A 19,437-nucleotide genomic window follows, 5' to 3' on the forward strand; every position below is an offset into this window, starting at 1 on the left:
CAGATGCACGTCTTGATCCGTTTTCGACAGGAAACCGTTTAGCTCGCATTTAACAGAAGTGTGACCCAAACATGTCTTGTAAGCTGAAACCGTTCGAACAACTGGAAGCGAGTGGACGGGTGTGATAAAGTCAAAGTGTTCATGTTTTTCCATTCTTCATGAGTTTGCATATTCAAATTGCTTTTGTTCCAGGCCCCAGGTTGGCAGGCGTGTTGACAGATAATAATCCTGCAAATGCAGGAAAAATTATGAGAACGGAGATCAGTTGTTGCTTTTTCAACGGATCTTGTCAGAATCGCGAACTCATAGAAACTACGACACAACGCCACTTTACTGCAGCCTGTTGTGAAGATACAATCACATCGCTGGTACTGTGCTGTTCCTTTACTGCCCTCCGCTGTCGAAACACGCACATGTTTCAAATCAACCTGGAAAATGGATTTCCCTTCACATCAACCATCCCAAATGAACCAAACTGTGACCACATATTTCGTGGGTCACACTTTGCTGTGCTTCAATAAAACGCTGCACAGGAGTGGGAAAGCTTTTCTCTGGACCTTCTCACTGAGAGGTTTGGCGGACCACTCCTCGCAAGTGACAAAGACAATCCTGGCTGGTTGATTCAGTTGTACAGTCAGAAGGCTAGTCCGGTTGTTTTGCAGAAACTTCTTTGACAGTTCCCAAATATGAACTTGAAAAACGTATTCAACTTAACTGCCTTTGAGAGAAACTGAGACGATTTGCGTTTCTCTTTCTTGTTCTTTTTATAGTTCAACTTCTAGTTCAGTTTTTCACCTTTTCACACAGCGTAATGAAGGCCAGTTGACCAAGTGGAACAAGTGATTATATTGATTGTGGAAGGCACCGATTTCATAAGCACCATTTCTTCTGACACCTTTTCCATTAAGTACGATGAAAAAGACAACTGAAAAGCATAATGTTAAAAAATGTTGTTCCAGGCAAAGGCAATTTTATTCATAATGTTTGATGTAAACACCAAAACAAATCATCATCACTCAGACACATTGCTTCTTCTGACACTGATCACATTGGCTCAGTGTCAATAAAAGAGGTTTGCAAAATTAAATTTATATTTTATTCAAAATCACATTTACATCTTACCACAAAGAGTCAGTTCCTTCAGTTTTTTTGTCTTTTTTTTAAGCTTGAACGATCGCTGCAATTCTCACCAGCACAATTGTGTCTCTCAGCATTCTGTTTAGTGGAGAATTTTTTAGCACAAACGCTGCAACTGAATGGCTTTTCTCCACTGTGTGTTCTTGTGTGGATTGTTAAATTTTCCTTTCGAGAGAAACATTTACCACAAACCAAGCAGGAAAAAGGCTTTTCTCCACTGTGTGTTCTTGTGTGGCTTGTTAACTGTGAATTTTGAGAGAAGCTTTTACCACAAACTGAGCAAGTAAAAGGTTTTTCTCCAGTGTGTGTTCTTGCGTGTTCTGTTAAATTTGCCTTTTGAGAGAAGCATTTTCCACAAACTGAGCAAGAAAAAGGGTTTTCTCTACTATGTATTCTTGTGTGACTTGTTAAATTTGACTTAAAAGAGAAGCTTTTGCCACAAACTGAGCAGGAAAAAGGTTTTTCACCACTGTGTGTTCTTGTGTGCCTTGTTAAATGACACTTTACAGAAAAGCTTTTGCCACAAACCGAGCAAGCAAAAGGTTTTTCACCACTGTGTGTTCTGGAGTGATTTACTAAATTAGACTTTTGAGAGAAACTTTTTCCGCAAACTGAGCAGGAAAAAGGTTTTTCACCACTGTGTATTCTTCTATGTGTTGTTAAATCTGGCTTTTGAGAGAAACTCTTGCCACAAACTGAGCAGGAAAAAGTTTTTTCTCCACTGTGTGTTCTTATGTGCCATTTTAAAGAGAATTTTGAAGTTAATGATTTCCCACAGTGAGAACATACCCAACTGTCAGTGTGACATGCCCTTTCACCTTTGGCTTGCCAATCATCAGCATCATCATCATTAGTATCATTATCGTCATGAGCATCTGATAATGTGTCCTCATTATGTGCTTGTGATGGCGCCCAGTGGTCGCCGTCACCTTCTGTTGTCACGTGATGACTTGAACTGCTGCTTGTAGGCTCCGCCCCTCTTTTGTCCTCACTCTCATCCTTGTTTTCAACTTCAGTCTTTATAGGGACAAAGTTCAGTGGTGACTTGTTGATCTCCTCCTCCTCCTTTTTGATGTGAGTCAAGTCTGGCTCCTCTTTCACAGAACGGAGATCATTTTCACTGACGTCTGTAGGACACAGAAAGACAAATTTGGTTTGGTGAAGTCAAAGCTCATGCGGCGACTTTGTCTTATATTGTTTCTATCGTGCTACCTTGACTTGTGTCTGCTGCACACGGACCAATGCTTGGATGTGGTGAAACTATGCACATGTGCACAAAACTGTGCAGGGCCACCGGAGGTTCATTGACCGAGCCAGTACAAAGTTCATAAATAAGACGAATACGAACTTGATTTTTTAAAAAACGTAATAATTTGTGTTTTACTCACGAACATTGATCAACCTCCATTGATCTTATTGCCGCAGTGTGCAGTTTTTAGAGTCAGGTTGAATCATTCCATAAGGAATTGCTTGAACAAGATATGTCAGAGTGTTTGTCAAAAACGAGACAAGCCTTCATAAATGAATCACCCAGCCAAGATTGTCTTTGTCACTTGCAAGGAGCAGTCCGCCAAAGAGAAAAGCGTTCCCGCTCCTGTGCGGCGTTTTATTGAAGCACAGCAAAGCAATTTGAATATGCAAACTCATAAAGAATGGAAAAACATGAACACTTTGACTTCCGGTTCCGGCGCCGCGCGAGTGGCTGCCTGTTTACAGCAGCGTGGCTCACTATTGAGCCTTTTTCGTGTGTTTTTTCCCTTTACCCTTTTTTATTTTATTTTTACCTCACCTCAGCAATGGACATCCAACTTGCGGTGGTTTTACTGCTGTTGGGGGCTGTTTTTTGCGCGATCGTGTCCGGAGACGAAACTCGGAGCTACGGATCGATCGTGTACACAAGAGATCAGCTGTTAGCACTCCGTGCTAACCCCGCGTCGGCTCCCGGAGCGAGACCCGATATTCCCCGCGAGCTGAGGAGGAAGAGACGGGGATGCCGTGCGGGGGCTAAACGCCAGGCAAGGAGGAGACGATATCACCCCGTCCTCCCGTCCGTTATTATGGGGAATGTTCGATCCCTCTCCAACAAAATGGACGAGCTAACAGCGCTAACCCGGCACGAGAGGATTGTCCGTGAGGCTAGCTTGCTGGTGTTCACGGAGTCGTGGCTAACAGAGCTAACGCCGGACGCCGTCGTGGAATTGGACGGCTTTCAAATACTACGCGCGGACAGGACACTGGAGAGCGGTAAGAGAAAGGGGGAGGGCTGGCTGTGTTTGTTAATGATAGATGGTGTAACCCTGGGCACATAACTGTTAAGGATCAACTTTGCAGTCGGGACATTGAGATGATAGCTGTTAGCATGCGTCCGGTCTATTTACCGCGAGAGTTCAGTCATGTGATCGCGGTGGCGGCGTACGTGCCTCCCTCTGCTAACGGTGAGACAGCCTGTGATGTACTGAATGCAGCTGTGAGCAGGCTACAAACACAGCACCCAAATACCTTGTTCCTTATCTCTGGTGACTTCAATCATGCTTCTCCTTCCTCCTCTCTGCCTTCATTCACACAATATGTAACATGCCAAACCAGAGACAATAAAATATTGGACCTCTTCTATGCCAACACCAAGGAGGCGTACACATCACTGACCCTCCCCTCGCTGGGCACAGATGATCACAACTTGGTGGCTCTCCTGCCTGTGTACAAACCTCTCGTCCGCAGGCAGCCAGCTGTGACAGGCACAGTTCAGCGATGGTCCGGAGAAGCCGAGGAGGCCTTGAAGGACTGTTTCCACACAACTGTGTGGGAGGTATTCAGCGAAGCTCACGGTGAGGACATTAATGGTCTAACAGACACAGTTACAGACGATATTAACTTCTGCATGGAGAACACCATTCTCACCAGGACTGTAAGATGTTTCTCCAACAACAAACCCTGGATCACACAGGACATTAAAGCTCTCCTGAAGGAGAAAAAGAGGGCTTTTGTTTCAGGCGACAAGGACGAGCTGAAGAGAGTGCAGCGTCAGCTGAGAAGGAGGATCCGAGAGGGGAAAAAGTCCTACAGGATGCGGATGGAAGAACAACTGCAGCGGAACAATGCCAGGGATGTCTGGAGGGGCCTGAAGACCATCTCAGGCCACGGACAACCAGGTAAGACCCAGGAGGGGGGGGGGGGGGGGGGGCTTCAGTGGGAAAATGAGTTGAACCTATTTTTCAATAGGTTTGATCAAATGTCTGACCCCGCTCAGGCTTCCCTGATGCAGCCCCCACCCACCCCTCCTGCCACTGCGAACAAGACCCTCTCTCCCCCTCTCTCGCCCCTCTCTCTCTCCACAAGCTCCAGTTCCCAGCCTCATCAGACAACCACCACTTCCTCCTGCTCAGCTTTGTTCCTCACAACATCTCAGGTGAAGAACCAGCTGAGGAAGATGAAGGCGAGGAAGGCGGCAGGCCCAGATGGGATCATCTCCCAGCTCCTCAAATCCTGCGCAGACCAGCTGTGTGGAATCGTCCAGCACATGTTCAACCTGAGCTTGAAGCTGGGCAGAGACCCCCAGCTGTGGAAAACATCCTGCCTGGTTCCGGTTCCAAAGACACCCCATCCGAAGGAGCTCAACAACTTCAGACCAGTGGCGCTGACGTCTCATCTGATGAAGACCCTGGAGAGACTGGTCCTCGTCCATCTGCGCCCCCTGGTCAGCTCCTCAATGGACCCACTCCAGTTTGCATACCAGCCTGGCATCAGTGTGGATGATGCCATCATCTACCTGCTCCACACTTCACTCTTCCACCTGGAGAAGGCGGGGGGCACGGTGAGGATCATGTTCTTTGATTTCTCAAGTGCTTTCAACACCATCCAGCCCGCCTTATTGGGAGACAAGCTGGAGCAGGCGGGAGTGGCCCATCACCTCATCACATGGATTCACGACTACCTCACAAACCGGCCACAGTACGTGAGGACACAGGACTGTGTGTCTGACGTGCTCCTCTGCAGCACGGGAGCGCCGCAGGGAACTGTGCTGGCTCCCTTCCTGTTCACCCTCTACACCTCGGACTACAAATACAATTCCACAACCTGTCACCTGCAGAAGTTCTCTGATGACTCTGCGATTGTCGGCCTCATCACTGACAATGACGATCGGGAGTACAGAGGGGTTACGCAGGGGTTCGTGGACTGGTGTCAGCAGAACCGCCTCCAAATCAACGCTGGGAAATCCAAAGAGCTGGTGGTGGACTTCCGCAAGTATCGGCACTCTCCACCTGCACCAGTGAATATCCTGGGAACAGACGTTGAGAGGGTCTCAACTTAAGAGTACCTGGATGTTCATCTGAACAATAAACTGGACTGGAGCGACAACACAGACGCTCTCTATAGGAAGGGTCAGAGCAGACTCTTCCTACTCAGGAGGCTGAAGTCCTTTGGCGTTCGGGGAACACTCCTCAGGAACTTCTATGACTCGGTGGTTTCACCGGTCATCTTCTATGGAGTGGTCTCCTGGGCAGGAGGCATCTCGGGCCGAGACAAAAAGAGACTGGACAAACTAGTGAGGAGGGCCAGCTCTGTCCTGGGCTGCTCCCTGGACTCTGTGGAGTCAGTGGGGGGCAGGAGGATGACGGTGAAACTGGCATCAATGCTGGACAAACCAGCCCACCCACTCAATGACACTCTGAGAACACTCCACAGCTCCTTCAGTGATAGACTTTTACACCCTCGCTGTACCAAAGAGAGATTTCGCCGCTCCTTCCTGCCGTCTGCTGTCAGACTTTTTAACAAGAACATTGGGTCAGGCCTACAAACGGGAGGGCATTAGTGCAATTGTGCAGTCCTAGGATGCAATATAAACTACTACTGTACTTTCAGCCAAGGGTGTACTTAAATATTGACCAATGATGTATTTTGTTTACCATTACAGTATTCTTATTACAGTACTTCTATCACTGCAGTATTTCTACCATTGCAGGATGTTCACTATTACAGTACTTTTATCATTGCAGTACTTTTATAATTGCAGTATTCCTATCATTGCGGTACTTTTACTATCACAGTACTTTTATCACTTTTATCATTGCAGTATTTTTCTATCATTGCAGTACTTTTACTATTACAGTACTTTTACCATTGCAGTATACTTTATCATTGCAGTACTTTTACCATTACAGTACTTTTATCATTGTAATATCTTTATCATTGCAGTATTTTCAATCATTCAGTAGTTTTTATCATTACAGTGTTTCCACCTCTATATAATGAACAGGCATTAGGAGTGTTTCCTTACACTAGATACGTTTATACTGTGTATATTTGCATGCTTTTTATGAATGTCTGCTGCTAATGTTATACATTAACGGCTACATTACGCCGCGGACTCTGTATGATCTATATCTTTGCTCCTGTAACACTGCAAATTTCCCCATTGTGGGACTAATAAAGGACATCTTATCTTATCTTATAAAGAGAATTACTTCCCATATCTATATTAGGCCATTTAAAAATACACAACTTTTTTTTTCATTTATTTCTATTTATATTTAAGCTTGCTTCTATAATAATACAATATTTATTCAATTATTTTAATATGCAAAATTATATCAATATTAATTTAAACCTTTTTATTTCACTCTTGATTATTTCTTAACATATTTGTTCATTTGAATATGTGTGCAATTTAAATTATTCCATCCATCCAGCCATTTTCTGCCGCTCATCCGGGGTCGGGTTATTGAATTAATTTAATACATAAGTATTTTTTATATTTCAATATTTATTTCAAGATTAGGACTCTTCTCAATGTGTTCAATATTTATAAAATGTTTCTAGATTTCTTATTAATTGCATTAAGTCTGTATGTCGTTGCTAATTTTACATTTTAATATTTCCCGATTTCATTATATAAGCAATCCAAAGTAAAAAAAAATATAATATAGCATGAACAAAAATATTTGGTATATTTGACAAAATGATAGTCTTTCCGAAGTGAGATTCTGCTTAGCAACAAACCCCAAACGCTTGATAGAGCTCAACCTAGAAAGTGGTTTTAGCACGTCAGAAATTTATTCAGAAAGCGTAATATTAAATGTATCTGAGGGGATATTTGAAGAGTTTGAATTTTGTTCAATGGACCATACATATACGAGCATGCCAAACACAGCGAGAAAACCGGCGCTGACTCCAGTCGCCATCAAGTTGCCAACTCCTGACATTCCAAAACCTTTGAGAGAAACTGAGACGATTTGCGTTTCTCTTTCTTGTTCTTTTTATAGTTCAACTTCGAGATCAGTTTTTCACCTTTTCACACAGCGTAATGAAGGCCAGTTGAGCAAGTGGAACAAGTGATTTTATTGATGATTGTGGAAGGCACCGATTTCATAAGCACAGTTTCTTCTCACACCTTTTCCATTAAGTACGATTAAAAAGACAACTGAAAAGCATAACGTTAACATGTTATTCCAGGCAAAGGCAATTAATTTTATTTACATGTTTGATGTAAACACACAAAAAAAATCATCATCACTCAGACACAATGGTTCTTCTGGCACTGATCACATTGGCTTTGTGTCAATAAAAGAGCTTTGCAAAATTCAATTTCATCATATTATATTGAAAATCACATTTACATCTTACCACAAAGAGTCGGTTCTTTCATTTTTTTTTCTTCTTTTTTTAATCTTCAAGTATCGCTGCAATTCTCACCAGCACAATTGTGTCTCTCAGCATGCTGTTTAGTGAAGAATGTTTTTGCACAAACGCTGCAACTGAATGGCTTGTCTCCACTGTGTGTTCTTGTGTGGCTTGTGAAATGCGACTTTTGAGAGAAACTCTTGGCACAAACTGAGCAGGAAAAAGGTTTTTCTCCAGTGTGTGTTCTTGTGTGATTTGTTAAAAATGACTTTACATTAAAGCTTTTGCCACAAACTGAGCAGGAAAAAGGTTTTTCACCACTGTGCTTTCTGATGTGGTTTGTTAAATGCAACTTTTGAGAGAAACTCTTGGCACAAACTGAGCAGGAAAAAGGTTTTTCTCCACTGTGTGTTCTTGCGTGCCTTGTGAAATTAGAATTATGGGAGAAGCTTTTACCACAATCTGAGCACGAAAAGGGTTTTTCACCACTGTGTGTTCTTGTGTGGATTGTTAAATGAGAATTTTGAGAGAAACTCTTGCCACAAATTGAGCAAGAAAAAGGTTTTTCTCCACTGTGTGTTCTTGTGTGCCTTACTAAATGAGTCTTTCGAGAGAAGCTTTTACCACAAACTGAGCACGAAAAGGGTTTTTCACCACTGTGTGTTCTTGTGTGGTATGTTAAATTTGATTTTAGAGAAAAGCTTTTACCACAAACCAAGCAGGAAAAAGGTTTTTCTCCACTGTGTGTTCTTGTGTGCGGTTTTAACGACAGCTTTGAAGTTAATGAGTCAGTGTGACATGCCCTTTCACCTTTGGCTTGCCCATCATCATCATCATCATCATCATCGTCATGAGCGTCTGATAATGTGCCCTCATTTTGTGCTTGTGATGGCCCCCGGTGGTTTTCATCACCTTCTGTTGTCACGTGATGACTTGAGCTGCTGCTTGGAGGCTCCGCACCTCTGTTGTCCTCACTCTCATCCTTGTTTTCATCTTCAGTCTTTTTAGGGACAACGTTCACTGGTGACTTGTTGACCTCCTCCTCCTCCTTTTTGATGTGAGCCAAGTCTGGCTCCTCTTTCACAGAACGGAGATCGTATACACTGACGTCTGCGGGACACAAAAAGACAAATTTGGTTTGGTCAAGTCAAAGTTCAGGCGGCGACTTTGTCTTATATTATTTCTCCCGTGCTCCCTTGACTTGTGCCTGCCGCACACGGAGCAATACGTGCGACCTCGATTTGGACCGGACCATGGGGGCATTTCACAAAATTACGTCCTACGATGTAAACTTCCATTTTCTAGCAGCACAACAGTGATAAACGAGCATTTAAAAAGGAAGCACGTTGCGGCTGATGCCCGATTTCATTCCTGAATTAGTCACAGACGTTTCTGGAAGCGAGCTGAAGTTAGCACACACAGGCTATTGTGTGCGTCTGATGGAACACCTGTTGTGGGACCCTAAGATATTAATGGGGGGCCGCTGGGGGCCATCGCAACATAATGTCATTGATAAAATAGGAATCCTTCAAGCGAAATACATTTTCAAGTATTTCATTTTGCATTTATAGATAGTTTCATCGTGGGTACTTTTTGCTTCCATTATAATCTGGATCCCTAAAAGAATTAAAGGGGCCCTGGAATCAGAGTGGCTATTTATTGCATGATTTACGTTTGTTTTTTGTTTGTTTTTTTCCCAAAATGACATTTATCCTGCTAGTACATTCCGACATTCCCCGTTTTCCTTTTTTAAAATAAAATTTCTGTTTCTAAATCAAATTTAAAACAAAATTATGTTTGAAGAGACAAAATCCCTTCACATAAGCATTAAGCAACAACACTTTCACTCTGACTTACATGTTGACATATTTGAATAATGACTGTATATTTTAAAGTTATCCAATATGTATTCAAATTTGACGAAGATACACCAAAATATTATGAGTTCACTGAATTATTTTGTAACCGCAATGATGTATAACAGCCATAGGGTGTCAGTAATGAGTAACAAAGTAACACAAGACCTCCCACTGATACATCATGATTGTCATTTGGATAAATTACCAGGAACTATGAGTTGTGGGGGAGATGCAAACCACCTGAGCCACAGGAACTTTATTACCAGGAACGAAATGTTCCTGGACTTGTTGGTAGAAAAGGGGGTTGTGACGTTCTCCCCTTTTAAGCCCATAGTAAGCCAAAGATGCAGATGCATTCCTTGCAGCATGCGCTTGTTCACTGATGCGAACCGTGCAACTCTGGATGGATGCATGAAATGTATTTTAAATGTTTGGATGAGGTGAAACTACGCACACGTGCACAAAACTGTGCAGAGCCACCGGAGGTTCATTGACAGAGCCAGTAAAAGTTTCATAAATAAGACCAATACGTACTTGATTTATTAAAAAAAAAATTAATCCTTTGTGCTTTATCCACTAAAATTCATCAACCGCCATTGATCTTATTGCCGCAGTGTGCACATTTTTTAGAGTCAGGTTGAATCATTCCATAAGGAATTGCTTGAACTAGTTATGTCAGAGAAGTTATTGTAAAAAACAAGACAAGCCTGCACAAATGTATCACCCAACCAAGATTGTCTTTGTCACTTGCAAGGAGCAGTCCGCCAAAGAGAAAAGCTTTCCCACTCCTGTGCAGCGTTTTATTGAAGCACAGCAAAGCATTTTGAATATGCAAACTCATAAAGAACGGAAAAACATGAATACTTTGACTTTATCACACCCATCCACACTCTTCCTGTTGTTCGAACGGTTTCAGCTTACAAGACATTTTTGGGTCACACATCTGCTAAACGGTTTCCTGTCAAACACAGTTCAAGACGTGCATCTGTTTTTGTGGCTTCCTGCTAAACTGCCAGCATAGACACAACTCTGTTACCACTGAACTCACGTTTTCCTGTTTAAGAGGTCCATGTTTTTGTGACCTTCTATTAACCTGTGTGGTTGATGTGTGGGTCTGGCTCAGCTTCCCTCCGGACAGGTCGACGAGCATGACAGAATTGGTGATGAAAAGAACCTCTCTGACACAGCCATTTTGGTTCGAAAGAGATTTTATTCTTGTCACATGCTGATGTCAAAAGAAGTCTCCCCAAAAAATAAGAACAGAGATGCCAATGAAATCCATTTTCCACAGGAAAGAGTCCATTCCAGAATGTGGAGGGTACCAAGACCGGTGCAGTCCTCATCCCAGCCATTATCTCCGGAATGCCCACTTTGCCCCCAAGCTGTGCCGGCATTAACTCGGTCAAATGGGGGATTTCGCAGATATAGCAAAAACAAATTGGAGAAGCTGTGGAGCAGAGCACAACATCAGTCAGACCCCGGGTCCACAACTCCTCTGGCAGAGACGCAAACAGAGCTTTCGCTTCAGAGTGACCCATTCACTGTCTACCCTCGTGTCGAGAAACTCGGAAAATGTTCCATAACAGAAGAATTCGGAATGGGTGCTGAAACACCACACCCTGCAAGTCACATGGAGTATTCTACATCTGAAATTAACTCTGCCAAAAGTCTTCACCAATGGGCCGAAACCTTTAGTATGATGATGCGCACCAATAGTTAATGTGATTTGTGGCTCAGCAAACAGAGACAATTCATACCGTTTCCTCTGCTCTGGGGCAAGGCACACATGCAAGGCAGCACCGGTAGACATCACAAATACATAATCCGAATGCAAGATGCACTTTTGACCCTCGATTTTGGGTGAATGTATCCTGACAAACCAAATAATCAGAACTCAGTGTTCAATGCAAAGGACCAATTGGTGGTTTGAATGGGTGGAGGCGGCTACACCACGCAGACCAGAGCAGGAACAAGACGTACCAGCTGCGGGAGGATGGAGACCCTGGTCTCAGAGCTGCCCAGTCGACTGGAACGGAGGACAACATATGCTTCCCCCGGCGGATGTGCACAGTCAAATTCAGTCCCTTCAGGAAATTCAGTCCCACTCGAATTCCAGTGTTTGTTTCACAGGTGCGGGTTCGGTCCATGGCAGTGACTCGGCCAATCTCAAGAGTCCTACAAGCGTAACAGTGTTGTTGCTCACTGGGATATGGAGAAGAAGCTTGCAAAGCGTGGAATATCTTGTTCCACCATCATAAACTGTTGTCCATCAATCGTGCGTCAAGTGTGCGTTTGGAAGCCATAGAAGCGTTGTCGGAGGAGGGGGTAGCGATGGCGCCCCCGTGCTAGAGGAGCTCTTTGTGACAGGCATGGCGCTGGACCACAGAATGGCACATTTCAGGAAGTGGCTCGGTTTGGACCGCTCATCACCCAGTGACCCCACAGCAAGAGCACGTCCCACTCACAACCCATGTCTACAACAAGCCTGCTGTGGCGCTGCTTCACCAGAACCTGGCCCAGGAGCAGCGGAAACAGAAAGAGCAGACGCAATGGGAGCTGTGTGCGTCGGCTGCTGCATTAGCTGGTCCCTCTGTTTAATTTTATTTTTTTCCCCCCCATATTCTTTTTTCCGTTCCCGGTGAATTAGCACTCTTGGCGCCCTGAACCCGCAAGTGTAACAATTCTTATTCTACATACAATACAATATTTTCTTTCATCGATGCAAAAACGGGGGTTCTACTCATTCTGATTAGCAGTTTCTCATTGACGGATTGTTTCGCTTGATGTCAGTAACTGGGAGGCGCACGCCCTCGAGGACGGCCACCCGGCACAGCTGAGTGGTGGTGACACTATTGGACGGGTCACTGGCGGAAGCTTCAATCCATTCGCGTCTCGCCCCGTCTCCCATAAGAGCTCACCAACTTAATCCCTCATCATATTTTACAAATGCCAATGCCAATTGGTTTTGTCTTCTGTTTATGATTCATATTCAATCCCCATGAACACGTCAATTATAATTTAGCTATTCTTTTTTAACTAACTAATATAACCCCGTTTTCCTCAACCAATGAGTCAGTATTCTTTGAAGTGGATTATCCGCAGACAAAAATTTCTAATTTAATTTAAATCAATTTACTGTATCTCAAAAGTCCGCTCATAACATGATAATTCATCATATTCCTGTCATTTCCATCTCAAAATGTCGTTCCATTAATTGAATTACCGTAGTATATCCGTCGCCAAACTGAAGTATGGAACATTAGATGTTTTTTTTTCGTTTTGCATGACCTTTAACCTTGCATGTTCTGTTTCAACAAAATTGTATCTCTTATCAGTTTCCCTGTTTCATGAGTTGCTGCCGGGGGCACAAAGGAGGAGTTCAGAGAGGAATTTCACCCTCAGGGACAATCCCAAACTTTTGTTTCCAGGACATTGTAACACTCTAGGCTGGTTTATTGTTCTTCTTATTGCAATTTTACTGCGTTCAGTCTTCTTCGAGACTGAATACGTTCTCGTGTTTGCCAAATAGTTAATTCTAGTTTCTCACTTTCGCTTTTCACAGTCAAGATATGAACTTTTTCAACTGCACAATCACTTCATTGAGGTCTAATTATCAATTGTTTACCATAGTCAGACTTTTGCAGTCAAAGAGACCTGTTCCTTCACCGTACGTTAACGTTTTCATCACTCAGGGGTTTTCCGTGTTGACAAATCACATTCCACAGAACATGCATTCATCCTTTTATGATCTTAGATTTCTCTATTTATATGACCGCTTCTTGCAATGAAGATTAATTTCACCCCAATGATTATGTAGCCAATTATCTTTCTCATTCTAATTTTGCTTCAGTTATTATCCAAAATTTTAAACATTTTTTATGCTGCATCTTTCAATGCACACTAGGACGCACACGCGTTAGTTGAACTGATAAAACGGAATATTAATGCAATAACATTTGGGTTTTAGAAGGGGCATTTCTTTCTACAAAGGAGGGACTGGCACTGGTTTATAACTATCACCCCTTATCTCCTGCGTGGGGGCTGCCTGACTTCCTGGTCCCACAGTAGATGGAGGTGAGACCACAGCGCTCTGCTTGCATTCTTCCTGCTCGGCTCACTCTTCAACTCTTTCACCTCTGCATGATCATTATTGACATGTCCTATTAAAAATCCTTACATGCAAAAAACAATCATGAGAACAAAATACTGCACCTATCTCCCCCCTTTGACACATGCCCCACATGTGTGAACACAAATAACAATAAAAACAAACGAAGCAGCAACCCCCCTAATTAGGCCGAACTTCCACGTACTTTCATCTCATCTCTTCACAAACCCCTGCGTACATCTTGTGCCAATACGGGGCGGACCGCAGCCAGGTTTTTGATTTTGTGTGGCCTTGACCAGAACACGAGTAATCACAGGGTACGTATCTGAACAGCGCATCTCTTGCTACGTACCAGCAAAACCATCGGGCCCTCCACACAACGGTACGCCTCGATCCTTAGTGTGTTCCATGCCACAAAGTGCCCAATACGATACGTGGAAGCGCGCTTCTCTTCATTATTTCTATTTCCAGCTAATCATTTTCCTGCTAAAATTTACACCCTGGCCAGGGTCTGTGCTCAAACTGAGCTTATTCACGACTAGAATAGAATAGAATAGAAATCCCTTTATTGTCATTGTACTCGAGTGTGCAACGAGATTAGAGGGCTCCCCTCTCCAGTGTAATACAACAATAATACAGACAAATATATAAATTAGATAAATAAATAAGAGAGTGCAATGGAATTTAGTTCTGAATAGGGTATATAAAAACACATCACGATGCTGTTCTGCAAGGTAAGGGTGGTCTCGTGTGTGTGTGAGAGTTCAGAATGGAGATGGCTCTCGGAAAGAAACTATGATGTCTATAGCTATAATTTTACACTTCTTAGTTCTCATCTCTTTAACCACTAGACCAGTGGTCCCCAAACTACGGCCCGCGGGCCGGAGACGGCCCGCCTCCACATTTGGTCCGGCCCCCTGAACAATACCAGAAAGCATTTCGATTTTTTTTTTCATATAAGTGTATTTGTATTTGATAATAAAGTTGGACTTTTGCAATAAAATGTTCCTTAGTTATGAACTATTTTCATTATTAACTATTAGTCAGTAACTATTTTATACACGCATATAACGTGACATTCTGTTCCAACCTTCTGCAGTCTGTGCCCCTATCTGGCAACCCCCCAGAAAAAAAATCCTAAACCCGCCCCTCTCAAAGAGAGAGCGGAATGATGGCGAAAAGATTAGGTAAGAGAAAAATTGATTCAGAATGCAGGGCATTTAACCTGCAGTGGACAAACGATTATTTTTTTGTTCAATGCAAAGAAAAGGCTGTCTGTCTCATCTGTCAAGAGGCGGTGGCGGTATTCAAAGAATACAATCCGCGACGACACTATGAATCCCGTCACCAAGACAAGTATGATAGCTTGCAAGGCCAAATGCGAGCAGACAAACTCTCAAAGCTAAAAAGTGGACTGTTAGCTCAGAAGAATACTTTTGTACGCCAAGCTCAGCTGAACCAGGCATCTGTTCGGGCCAGCTTTCGGGTTGCTCAACTGATAGCAAGCAGTGGTAAACCTTTCACTGATGGAGAATTTGTCAAGAAATGCATGAACGCTGTCGCGGAGGAGGTGTGTCCCGAGAAGAAAGATGTCTTTAATGCCGTGAGTCTATCAGCGAGTACAATCACCAGACGCATTGAAGAAATCGGGGGTAATGTATATGTCCAGCTGCAGCAGAAGACAAAAGAATTTGAATTTTTTTTTCATTAGCACTCGATGAGAGCACAGACGTGCCGGACACCGCGCAGCTGCTCATTTTTATTCATGGAGTTAGTGCAAACTTTGAGATGTGCGAGAAGCTGGCAGCACTCCAAAGTCTGAAAGGGACTACGACGGGGGAGGATATTTTCGGCAAAGTGTACCAAACCATGGAAGAGTTGGACCTGGACTGGTCAAAGCTGGCCAGCATCACAACTGACGGGGCTCCTAGTATGGTGGGTGTGTCTCGGGGTCTAATAGGACGCATGAGATGGAAGAACGGGGTCTCACCGCCCTGCTACAAGTCCACTGCCTAATTCACCAGCAAGCACTGTGCTGCAAAGTGTTGACGTGGGATTCTGTCATGAAGGTTGTGGTGTCATGCATAAACTTCATCAGAGCAAAGGGACTTAAACACAGGCAGTTCCAAGAATTCCTGTCTGAACTGGAATCTGCGCACGGAGATGTGCTGTACTACACAGAGGTCCGATGGTTGAGTTTTGAGGCGTTTTTACGAGCTGCTACCTGAAATTAACGCATTTCTTCATTCACAAAACAAAACGGTGCCAGAGCTGACGGACCCAGAATGGAAATGGCACCTCGCATTGTTAACAGACATGACAGAAATGCTGAACAGCTTTAACTTGCAACTACAAGGCCAGGGAAAACTCATTTGCGACATGTATTCCCACATAAAAGCATTTGAGGTGAAACTAGAGCTGCTTTTGGGACAAGTGAAAATGCACAGCTTCATCCACCTCCCTGCTACACAAAACCTTTCTGCAGAGAACCCAGCGGTCCCGTTTCCAGCTGAAAAATGTGTGGAAGCATTGGAAATGCTGAAGGCGGAGTTCGGTGTGCGATTCCGTGAACTACATGTTTATGCAAAAGAAATCCGTCTTTACCAGAACCCATTTGTTGCCGACATTGATGAAGCCCAGCCTTCTTATCAGTTTGAGTTGGCCGAGTTCCAGAACTGTGATGTTCTGAAAGACGGATTCAAGCCCAACAGTCTCATTGACTTCTATGCCGCCCTCCCAAACGACAGGTTCCCTAACATCAGAAAACACGCAATGAAGATGTCAACACTTCTTGGCAGCACGTATATCTGCGAGCAAACCTTTTCACGCATGAAACTGCTGAAAACTCCAATGAGATCAAGATTGACAGATGAACATCTGCATCAGTGTTTAAGACTGGCAGTGACTGGAATGGAACCTGACATTCATATTCTTACCAGCCAGATGCAGGCCCACAGTTCACACTGATGAACATACAAAGGTAAGATCACTTTTCTGACTTGAATGAGTCATTCTGAGTATAAACAAATATAATCATAATAAATCTACTGGGATAAAATCCATCTCCACAACCATACTGGTAGTGGTACTGGTTGTGCTGTGTAGGTCCTGTATAACTTAGTTCAGTTTCTCAGCCTGCTTGCTTGGTGGTTTTCACAGGGAAGTATGAGAGAGAGAGAGAAAGAGAGAGAGAGAGCTGCAAACAACGATGTCTACAAGCCTACTGGAACCTACAAAAGGATTATAAGGAAGGAACACAAGAACTTTGAGAGACTGCTCATATGAGTCATTTGAGTGAGATATTCTGCTCTGACAACTAAGCTGAACTTGGACCTGTTAAGACTGCGCACGGCACAACAGAAAGTTTATGTTCCATGGAATTTTTTTTCTGTGAAGAACCCAGAGAGGGTTATTTGGTTATTATTTATTTCATGAAGTGTTATTTATTTCCTGGCTTTTTTTCTGCGAAGAGCCAAGAGAGGGTTATTTGGTTCTTATTTATTTCATTAATAGTGTTATTTATTTACTGGCTATTTTTCTATGAAGAGCCCAGAGAGGGTTATTTGGTTATTATTTATTTCGTTAATAGTGTTATTTATTTTCTGACTTTTGTTCTGTGAATAGTCCAGAAAGGGTTATTTGATTGTGGCTTTCTGGAAAACAATATTTTTTTACATTTAGGCACTCCTGCAATCATCACACTTTTTCTGTTACAAACTGACCCCGGCCCCTCATCAGAGAAGGGAAAAGTTATGTGGCCCCCACAGGAAAAAGTTTGGGGACTCCTGACGTACACACTTGACCTAAAATACATTTTTATGAAATTGGAAACACTCACAATAACGAAAGCCTTGCAAGACTCAAATGTTTTGGAGTACGTTTACCACGCCATGAGCTACTCTTTTGCAAATACGACGATATCGTCTCTCTTTTTCTTCGGAGGTGAAATTCGTCAAAGATCCACGATTGCAACAGATGCGCTAACATCAATGAATTCGAAAACGATCCACAAAAAAAGAGGACTTCTTACTCTCACACTTTTATCAGTTGTTTTAACAGCTTGCACCAAGAGAATGAGAATAATAAACTTGTTTATGAGGAAAGGTGAACAAATTCAAAATCTTCGCCTTAGACAAACTTGTGAAATATTCAAGACATGAGAGAGGCAATTAACCTTGGACGGATTCCCCCAAACAACTTAATGTTGTGATGCATATTTTTAACGATAGAAAGTCGTTCTTTACAAAGCAAATGAGAGTAAGACGTGTACAAACCTGCTTTGAGTGGCACAACACGAGGCTGCTTGCTAACTTCATCCAGCAGTGGAAGATGTTGCTCGTTCTCTTCTTTTATTCCACAAAGTTCCTCTTTGTACTTGGGTGTCGTTCTTGCACACATTTTCAAACGCCAATCTCAACAAATCCGCACTTGATCTCTGCTTGGCGATAACGCGTGAGCTTCTCTTTGTTCGACGAGACGAATGAAAGATGGGGTCATTTTTTTCCTTCGAAAAAATGGCAGTCTGTCCGTCACAAAAGCGGAAGAACAGGACACACCCCGCTGTGATATGATTGGCTGCTGGCTGTGTGGCGCACTGTCACCAACTCACCGACAGATGTCACCATTTGCGATGCAAATCATTGTTATCTTCTTCTAAACATTGGGAAAAGTACGATTTGAACCGTATGCACGTGAACAAACATTTTAGTTCCCAAATATGAACTTGAGAGATGTATTGAATTTTACTTTTGTTGCTGGTTTTGTTAAAACATCTGCCACCATGTCGTCGGTTGGACAGTATTCCAAATGTATTTTCCGATTATTATCAGTTGACATGATAAAGTGATACTTTATGTCAACATATTTGCCTTTTTACTGGGTTTTTTGCCAGCGACGTGGTTGCGAATTTTAAATTAAAATACGTCACTGTTTTATTATCTAAATGTTCGTGTTAAAAATGATTTCAGTGTTGATATAAGTCCTTAAGTATTTCATTATTCGTTTCAGTATTCATTAAACTACGTTGATTCATTATTTCAAGATTCATTGAACTGTTTTAGTAATAATTTAGTATTCAATGTTTAATCGTTACTGTAGTTACTTTTTAAATATTTGTCACTATTTTGTCCAATCTTAATGTTACGGAAAATTATTTAGCAAGTAAGGTTTTTGTTATTTATTGTGGCCACCTGCTTTTGAAGAAAGTGCCTTTCGCTTCTTGTACGAGAGGATTCTTTGCGAAGCCAAAACAACACGAACTTGACTGATAAGTAGGCTCAACGCAGAAAAAGTATCTTTTTGTTTTAAGATTACACAGTTCCTGTCAAATAAATCTTCATCTTTCTGTGTGCATCAGTATCTTCCCACGCACTTCTCCCACTGAGATTACTCTGCAGACTGACCCAAAAGACAATTTATTTTCCAGACTATCTCATTGATCTTCCCTTACTGCTGAAAATTCCACAACAATCTGGGGTCAGACGTGGGATAGCTGAAGATCCGCCGGTGAAATTCAGGGACGCTGGCGGGTGACCTCCAGGGTTCAATTAAGACAGCAGCACCAACGAACTGCGTGATGCGAATCATCTCGTTCCTGGTGACAAATAAACGTTGACTCCAGTAACCATCAAGTTGCCAACTCCTGACATACCAAAACCTTTGAGAGAAACTGAGACTATTTGCGTTTCTCTTTTTGTTCTTTTTATAGTTCAACTT

At 42.9% G+C, this 19,437-nt stretch overlaps 2 protein-coding genes across 2 annotated transcripts in view; both read right to left on the reverse strand.

Annotated features, from left to right (window-relative positions):
- Window positions 1-19,437, reverse strand: part of LOC148341659 (uncharacterized) — a 269,746-nt gene that overhangs the window by 228,118 nt on the left and 22,191 nt on the right. The window lies entirely within an intron of this gene.
- On the reverse strand, window positions 963-18,173 carry LOC148341666 (uncharacterized). The gene is made up of 3 exons (XM_088288228.1): window positions 17,997-18,173; window positions 8,668-8,865; window positions 963-2,264 (listed from the first exon to the last, which is right to left on the reverse strand). The coding sequence occupies exons 1-3, from the start codon at window positions 18,118-18,120 to the stop codon at window positions 1,141-1,143; spliced, it is 1,446 nt and encodes a 481-aa protein (XP_088144354.1). The 5' UTR covers window positions 18,121-18,173; the 3' UTR covers window positions 963-1,140.

This window comes from Idiotropiscis lumnitzeri, chromosome 2 (assembly GCF_059441095.1).
Source record: "Idiotropiscis lumnitzeri isolate Australia: NSW breed Sydney's pygmy pipehorse chromosome 2, RoL_Ilum_1.0, whole genome shotgun sequence".
Lineage (NCBI taxonomy): Eukaryota > Metazoa > Chordata > Actinopteri > Syngnathiformes > Syngnathidae > Idiotropiscis > Idiotropiscis lumnitzeri.